The sequence below is a fragment of the Salvelinus sp. IW2-2015 genome, linkage group LG14, assembly GCF_002910315.2.
Source record: "Salvelinus sp. IW2-2015 linkage group LG14, ASM291031v2, whole genome shotgun sequence".
In the NCBI taxonomy this organism is placed as follows: Eukaryota; Metazoa; Chordata; class Actinopteri; order Salmoniformes; family Salmonidae; genus Salvelinus; species Salvelinus sp. IW2-2015.
In genome coordinates, this window is record NC_036854.1 from 36,670,273 (window position 1) to 36,679,556 (window position 9,284).

The 9,284-nt window shown below is 46.5% G+C and overlaps 1 protein-coding gene across 3 annotated transcripts in view; it reads right to left on the reverse strand.

Annotated features, from left to right (window-relative positions):
- The window catches only part of ntng1a (netrin g1a), a 95,098-nt gene that overhangs the window by 37,976 nt on the left and 47,838 nt on the right, over positions 1-9,284 (reverse strand). For all 3 annotated transcript variants that reach the window (XM_024000112.2, XM_024000111.2, XM_024000113.2), the window contains exon 2: positions 2,262-2,434. In XM_024000112.2, the coding sequence (XP_023855880.1) occupies positions 2,262-2,434 (173 nt within the window). The remainder of the gene's footprint in view (positions 1-2,261; positions 2,435-9,284) is intronic.

The following is a 9,284-nucleotide window of genomic DNA, read 5'->3' on the forward strand; positions in this document are numbered from 1 at the left end:
TGCATTTCTTGAAATAATGATTCCTGTCATATTGGGCTCCAGGTCTCACGAGATAGACCATTTATAAGCTATAACACTCCCTACAGCTACTCAATAACTCTCGCCACCTGGTGATGGCGAGTAATACTTTTTTTACATCGATTCATCAGGCTACAGCAGCCGAGCTAAGAGAAGATCACTAACGGACTAAAATACAGAACCAGCCAAACGCAATAGAAAGACCGCCTACGATATAACACCTAGCAGGCTCAAGGAATTTGCCAACACAATTCAAACACATCACTAACAGCATCAAAAATGAACTGTTGTGCCTTCAAACATAGATACACTGGCTAGACTCATGATCCTCTCTCTTCCTTTTCTTACTGGGGTATTGCGATAATCCGCCTCCCTGTCTATGTTTAACCCTCGCCGCAAACTTGCACCACCATATAAGAGTTATGGTTTCTCGGAGGGATTATGCATTTGATTTGTATAACACCACCCTAGCGCTAGCTGCGACATCGGTCCGTAGGCTGGACCAAAACGAGAGGTTTATGGCGGACAAGGAGATGGAAGAAAGAGCCCACAGGTGAGGTACTCAGCACAGGACAGCATCTGCAACCTGATGGAACCGCAAGTGCCACATGGGTGTTTGATGTAGCTAGGTGTGAATGGGGCTGTTCATCTACTACTCCGGTAGCATGGTTACTCTTCAGTGATGTAGTCGATGTGTGTGTGCTTAAGTGTGTGCGTGTGTTGTGTGTGTGCTCGTCCATCGGAGAGACACGTCCTTGACTTCTGAACTACTTTGATCGGAGCTCACTTTACAAACTCCTCCCTGCTAGAAGTAACAGACCTATGTCTGGCCAACAACAGCCTCTATAGAGGCAGGAAGGGACGGGAGAGGGAGCAGCAATGAGGGTGTTAAAAAGAAAGGAGCTCCTGCCACCATCTCTGGCCCCAACAACACACACACACACACACACACAGCGACACACCACACACACACACAACACACATCACAGCGACAAACCACACCAGCACACACACCATCTACACCACCACCACACAAGGCACTCAGCGAGCACGAACCACTTCCTCACTTACATCACATTTACACACACACATACCACAGAGGTTTCCTTAAAGTTAAAAAATCTCACCTCGTGAGCTCAAATAAAACTCACCTACCATAAGCTTATCACGTCTAGTGCGAGAAAGCCTGGCTACTGGGCCCAAAATCATTCCTTGGAGCCCGCTTCTAAGCCCCTCTTTATCGCCTTTATTGAGCTCCACTATCAACCGGACAACTTACTCCAGCATGTCTTTGCATGAAATACCTGTTGAAGAAACAGCTCTCATTCATGGATGGGAAGTGGTGATACACATTATATTTTACTTTGTTGTCAATAAGGCAGTGTAAAATAACAATAAGCTGCTGGAAAGAAAATGGAACATGAATGGACGACTGTGGTTGGTTTAGTGCCAGTAGCTTAGACATTGTAGAGGGGATGAAAAAGATGAGAAGGAGAACTAGCGTTAGGTGGGATCTGGGACTGTTTTGTAGTAAAGAGGAATCTCGAACTCTGGATTTATATCCACCCTCTGATGACGAGAGAACGAACACTAGAGAGGAGATCGAGAGAGATGAGAGCAGAGCCGAGAGAGAGAGAGAGAGATAGGGAAACTAGAGCCGAAGATAAGATTTCTGATTTTGTACAGCAAGGTGTGAAGGAGAGGATGAGAGTAGTACTTAAAGAAGAGAGAAGAGAGAGAGATGATGAGACGCTAGTTAACATGTTAAGGAGAGAGAGGAGAAAGACGGGAACGAGGAGACAAGAGAAATGAGATGTGACGCCCGGAACGAGAAGACCGCGACCAAGTAGAGATTGAGAGAGATGGGATTGAGAGAGAGAGATAGAGAGAATGAGGAGTAAGATGATAGGAGTGAGAGAAGAGAGAGAGAGAGAGAGAGACGATGAGAGGAGAAGGCAGAGAGATGGTGGCATAAGGAAGAAAAATACGAGAGATAAAACTCCAAAGACAGGGAGAGAGAGAGAGAGAGAGCACGGCCATCATGAGGTGTGTGAATTTGTGGGTGCTTCAGAGCATGAGTGCGAATACCTGCACCTGCGAGAAATATATTGTGCATATATGTGTGTATGTTTGTGTCTGTATTATGTGTTCATAATATCTATCTGCATCTGTTAATGTGTCTCTGTGCATGTGTGAATATATTTGTGCATGTGTATTGCTGTGCGTGTGCGTTGGTTACTCACAGGTATTTGCCGTGCCCTTGGGGATGGGTAGATAGGAGCCTGCGCTCCACGTCCGTCCCTGGTAGTTCCTCTTACAGCGGCCACAGTCCGGCCCCGTGGTGTTGTGCTCACACTCACAATTTAGCGTCTCTTTGTCAAACACACAACTATTGGCGTGAAGGTTACACTTGCACCTGTCGAGGAGGAAGAAGAACAGAGAAAAGAGAAATCAACACCTGTGGAATTTTCACGTTTAATCCCAGAGCTAAAATGTGGGATTGAAAGAAAAGTACATGACAGAGAGAGAGGGAGGGAGGGAGGGAGGGAGGGAGGGAGGGAGGGAGGGGACAAAGAGTAAGTATTTGGACAGTGCAGAAGGGCAGGGTTTCCTTGAGGATGATTTGCATGTGAACACAGAAACAGAGACAGAGGTATTCTCAGTTTCAGGAGAACAACTTCAAACAGCACACACAGCGCCAAGGATTCCTCAAAAGAGTCTGCATCATTATTTTCCCTCTTTCTTCTGCCATGAAAGATGACTTATTTATAATTGTCTCACTGGAGGAAGTGTAATTGCAGTAAGGTCACATTTAACTAAGCGAGAGTGAGAGAATGAGAGAACGGGGAGAGAGAGAGAGATAGAGAGAAAGATCAGAGAGAGAGAGAGAGAACAGACTAAATGAAACAAGTATAGTGGAATTGTTCAACAAACCGGGGAGAAGAGAGTTGCAGTCGCCCCCCCTTCTCTCTCTCTGAGCTTGTACATGTCAGCTGCTTCAAGGGTGTTAAAGAGCAGGACCACTCTTATTTTGGCAAAGAAAAATACAACTAGGTCTTTAAAAGAGGCTCAGGCATTCACATAAACAAACTAGTGAATTCTTATTCTCATCCTACTACAATTGTAATATTACAGTACAACAACATACAGTACTGTCTAGTCAATACTCAAAGTGACCACTGGGGACATACACACTTTATGTACGCATCTCTAATCCTGACAATGGCACTTGACACAGAGAAAGTCTAGCTCTCAAAACTCCCTTCCTTTCTAAATATAAAAACAGCTTGCATTGATTTTGTTGCAAAGAGTCAAGAAGGTTGCAATTGTGTTGCAATACACGGTGATCTCTATCTATCCTAGGAGAACGAGAAACGGAGGTGGTTGTGTGACTTGGAGTACTGGCGTTGGGAGGTAACTCTACTCCTCTGCTGGGACTGTGTGTGCAATGTAATATCATGTATGTATTGGCGTCCACATGCAGCCTCACCCTTGGCCACCCATTGCAGATGAGAGGAGAGTCGTAGTCACTCATTCATGTCTCTACAGCAATATGAGAAGACATACTTCCAAAAACAATTGACAGCAGTTCAATTTTGATTGACTTTCTGAAAAATGTGTTATTTTCCCCCTCAGAGAATATCATTACTCAGCGATGTACTATGTAGCGACAGGAAGAACCTCCCAAGACTGTCAGCTAAAAACACTACATGAAAACGACATAAAAATGAATCATGTGAATTGGTGTTGTTCTGATGGGTTCATAGCAGGTGAAAATACTGTGACTCTTAATTTCTTTCTATTGTGAGCAGGGCTACAGTTTATGGATTGGTGTTGCTATCATGGCTGCATATCTGGTAAAACAACAATATATATTTATTTATATTGGGAACAGATCTCTATTAGGAGCAGTGAGGAGGGTGTTGTTGAGGAATGATCAGCCAGGGACAGCTCAGCCTACCCTTCCTAACACTAACAACATGGTGAGAGACTCCAGTGACAGCTGGCAGTGTTAATCCCTCCATTCCTCCATCCCTCCACCACGACTCACTGCGCCAGCTCTAAAACGCTAAGCCTGATTCACCAGATAAATATGACGACTCACAAGGAACAACACTCCTAAACCAATCAGCCGACTTTGATCTATCTTAGCAGCGCGCCGCTCATCTGCTGTGGCGGTGGAGGAATGGCTGATTCCTCATGCTCTGATTTCAGGCCGCCTCGCCGTCACCCACCGATTAGGGCCACAACGCTTTCTCGTCATGTCTGTCCCTGGCTGTGTCTCTCTCATTCTCTCTCTCCTCTCCCTCTCCCTCTCTCTCCTCTCCCTCTCTCTCTCTCCCTCTCACTCTTTTCTGAAGGCCTATAAGATCACCCGTCCCCCTGCATGAATATGGGTGCCCATTATTAAAGCTATTATGGCGCGGCGTGTCGGGGTGGCGTGCAGCGCTGTAGCGTTGTGGTGATGTTGTAGGAAGTGATGTGCATCATGCTCTAAAGTGCTTCAGGGTGATGAACGACGCCGCCATCCCCGCAGGTATACACGCTCAGCATAAATGATGGGTCATTATTTTCCTCAGGCTCCCCGATTTGCATCTCATTACCCAGAAGGCTGTTGGGTGGCGGTGGCGACAGGGGACATCGCTATTACAATGTGCCTCACACTGAAGAATCAACAAGCAGCCTTTACAGATAATAGACACCTATTTGTCTGTCTGTCTCTCTCTCTCTCTATGTCTGTCTCTCTGTCTTTCTGTCTGTCTCTCTCTCTCTCTCTCTCTCTCTCTCTCTCTCTCTCTCGTCTGGTCATTCTCTCCTTCTGTCTTTTTAACCGCTGTCTGTCTGTCTGTCTGTCTGTCTGTCTGTCTGTCTGTCTGTCTGTTCTGTCTGTCTGTCTGTCTGTCTTGTCTGTCCTGTGTCTGTCTCTCTCTCTCTCTCTCTCTCTCTCCTCTCTCCTTCTTCTCTCTCCTCTCTCTCTCTTTCTTCCTCTCTCTCTCTCTTCTGTCTCTGGTCTCCTGTCTCTCTCGCTGTTGTCTGTCTGTCTGTCTGTCTGTCTGTCTGTCTGTCTGTCTGTCTGTCTGTCTGTCTGTCTGTCTGTCTGTCTGTCTGTCTGTCTGTCTGTCTGAGCATATGCTACATAACCAAAATGTTAAATGCAGTGAGGTTGTGAGCCGGTTAAACTGTATTACTTGACATTCTGATGAGGCAGCTACCTTTCTCTGTTCTCCTCTCTGTTCTCCTCTCTGTTCTCCTCTCTTTCTCTTCTCTTTCTCTCTATAACTGTCGGGGGGTCTGAGACTTAGTCTCCATGGAGAGGAGAGCCTTTTGTGGTGTAACCTTCAGGTCCCCTCAACACCGGAGACATTTTAATCATCGGGCAGAAATGATATCGTCACGCGCTGCAGGCATAATGAAGAAGATGCCGGGCGGTGGGCCCATGGGTCTCCCAGCCCTGTGTGTATGTATGTGTGCATGTGTGTGTGTGTGTGGAGCCATGGCCCATGGATCTCTTAGCTATTGGCTCTGTCGTGTGGAAATCAGACCCAGGCCCCGGGTGCCGAGGGAGGCCCTAGAAGAAGGGGACGGCTTAAACGAGTTATGCTGTAAACATGCATTTAATCAGATTTGAATGGCAAAGCTCCTCCCCTGGGCACTTTCACTACCTGTTTTCAATTAATGCTAGTCACCACACTTTAGTGTAAAGTCTGCGGATATGGGTGCAACATTGAAAGGCAGTCTCTCTATCGCTCTCTCTTTCAGACTTTCTCACTTTCTGTCTGTCCCTTTCTCCCACTCTTTGTCCTCTTTCTCTCTTTCGTCTCTTTCTCTTTCTGCTCCTATGCCTTGCCTCAAATTAAATATTCATAGTGGTTAGGCAATGTTTTGTTTTCGTGTGGTACTTTCAAAGGGCTATCGCTCAAGGCGAGTTTGGAGAGCCAACCACTGTCTGCTGCTCTGCTAGAGGTCATGAGGATATTTATTCATAAAATTACCCAGGAGGCTGTGTGCTCATTGCTCAGACAGGTTAACGTGCTCAAGTGGAGAAAAAAAAGAAAGGGAAAATCAATGCTGGGGTTTTGCCTTTTTTGTCTGACTTCAGACTTCCAGTCTTCCACCCACACTTTCTTACATCTGACAAAAGGTTTGACGCTCTCCTTGAGATGGAGGAGACAGAATACATTGTACAGGTCTGATTTATTTATTTATCTTTTCCAAAATAGACAAGCGGCAGAGACGTGCGATGATGCGAGCAGAGTGGAGCTTACACCCAGCTCGCCTGAAGCACCGGACACTCTGACCTCCAAAGTAATGGAATTCTGATTGACAATGAGGGACCAGACGGCATGTTGTGCACTCTCCAAACCAATGTTATTAGCAAAAAGAAGAACAACACAACACAAGGCCTAGTTTCCAGGGAAATTGCTCTTCCTTTTTTATAATTTTATCTATAATCTCTTTCGAAAGACACAGGCTATCTCATTATAACCAAACAAGCACTTTTCCCTCATCCAGCATTTTCTTACCGTGCCTTTGTAGCAAGACATATCAGTCGCTAATGAATCATAATTACACACAAACGAAGCCCACACATGGCCATGTAACGGTGCTGATCCTACCAAATTGAGCAGCGTGAATGAAACACGGCCCTTAAGTGGGTTCATTAAGTGAAGCAATTAAATTCAATCAAACGTGCAGGTGTTATTGTAACCAAGCGAATAGGGTTAAATACTCCATTAATAAATGTTGCTTTGTTTCAGCATTCTGTCTCCTGTAAGTGAGCAACAATAATACAATGGAGGGGAGGGAAAAACGATCAAGCTCCGACTCGATTATGCAAAGGCCAAATTGAAATAGAATCCCTGGAAGGAATACTAACAAGGCCTGAAGGTGTCCACAAGTAATGTGTCTGGGTAGACACAGCGGAGTCCGACCATTACTGAGAGCCTTATCAGGGACCTAACCACAATTATTTCAAACATTGTGACTCGCTGCAATAAGCAACAACCCCTTCTCCCTGAAGCTGCAATGATGTTGAAGGCTGACATTGAGCCACCCTCCCCTCACATCACATCACACACACACACTCACGCATGCACACACACCCACACCCTTTCTTGACACTTCAGCTCACATTAGATCTAAACAGATCTCCCTCTTTCTAGCGTGTTAGCTGCTAATTGCCTCCTGATGAAGGAGTTGTACAGCCTTCCTCTGGCCTGCAGTGCAGTGTAGGAAGTGAGAACCAGGCTCTGGCTCTCCTGAGWAGCCCTTTGCTAACAAACACACACACACACGCACGCACGCACGCACGCACGCACGCACGCACGCACGCACGCACGCACGCACGCACGCACGCACGCACGCACGCACACACACACACACGCACGCACCTGTCTCTTATACACATCTAGATGTGTATAAGAGACAGCCCCTTAACAGATTTGACAGGGAGAGAAGTGGAGTTCCATCCTCCGAATGCCTGATGACTATAAATGCTTCTGCTGCTCTGTCATTCGCCCACATACTTTAATCTGAGGCTGCCATCATTGAAGTCCTTTGTGGTGACAAGGGGCACGAGGGGCATTGTGCAAAACAAAGTCATCAGCGATTTGATCAGAGTTTCAGAGTATCAAAGCCAATGACGAATGTTCAAACCGCCGCTTTACTCACATGTGTCATTGGCTCTGGTCCAACCCATCGGTTTCTGGACCAATCAGACATGTGTTCACATTCGCTGAAGGGTCGGGGAGGTACCTCAGATCCAGACTCATTACAGAGAAGAAACTAACGCCCGTGGGCGTGGCGTAGCATTTGGCTGGAGCAAGGAGTCTGGGTAGCCAGTGAAACCCTCCTCCTCATCTTGACCCGAGGGGAATGAACCACTCTTATCTGCCTTGCTACTGCCAAGCCTTCAACAGCCTCATCTTAGTGGAGCTCTGGGAAGATCGACGGATCTGGATCTTTCAGTAACAAAGGTGTCGAGACACAGCAACCTTTTCAAGCATGTTATCAACTCTTAATTGAAGTCGGCCTATGTACTGTGCACATTACCTCATGGAGTTGAGGAAATGATTGAAATGGCTCAAATATATAATACTCCTTATACGGTTGAATAATATAAGACACCCAATAGCATGGCCTGGTACAGCTCATTATAGGAATATTACATTTGCTCCATTAGTAATGCGATACGCTTAAGTAGCCAATTAAGTTGTGAAGTGGAATACAAGTGAACGACCCTGGAGCTGAACTCTGGCACTCAGCTTAAGACGTGGTCATCCAAATGATCTTAATGAACGGTTTAAGTCGGCGGAGAGGAGGACAGACAAGGGGGTCAGACTTCAACATGAACCCTAACCCCTCATCTTAAAAAGTAGGGTTTGCTGGTATGAATGCTGATGTAATTCAATGCGAGGTGTTCCTCTAAGTTTTGCCATCCACTGTGAATTCTGTGAGGGCTGTGCCATTACTAATGCATGCTGGCTGACATGTTATCCAAGCAGGAGTCAATCAAGAGGGCTTTACTGTGGCTGACATGCCAACCCAGGTCAATAGAATCGAGTGGTTGGCGACTCTGATACCCCATCCCCCTTTCTGCTAAAATACTATTGGATTTAGAGCTGCTGGGGACAGAGGAGAAAAGAGGACGCACCAAGGGAGTAAGGACCAATAGCAATACCATTGGGGAAAGCAGAATAGGATTTCAAGGCTGGAAGTCAATGCTCCTTGAGTACCAAATGTGAGTGAGCTTGTCATTTCAACAAGCCACATAGAAGCAAAATCAAAAGAGAGAAGCGGCATTGATCAGTTTGGGTCTGTAGGCCAGAGAGCCTGCCATTGGACACACTGACCTATGTGTCACGCCTGCTCCCTCTCTTCCCCCCTGGCTCTCCAGGCTCCCCAGCATTGCGCACTCCTGCCACCATCATTACTCACACCTGCCTTCCCCTGTCACGCACATCAGCGATTTTTGGACTCACCTGGACTCAATCACCTCTGTCGTTACCTTACCTCTATATGTCTGGTTCCCCACTCTGTTCCTTGCTTTAGCATTCATAGTTGTTTGTCTTTGTATACCCGTGTGCTGACGCTGCTCCTGTCTTGTTTCTGTATCTGTTCCAATTAAATGTTGACTCCACGTACCTGCTTCTCATCTCCGCGTCTGTACTTACACTATGTGGGTCTGAGTGTGGGGGTCAGGGTGTGTGGGTCTGAGTGTGGGGGTCAGGGTGTGTGGGTCTGAGTGTGGGGGTCAGGGTGTGTGG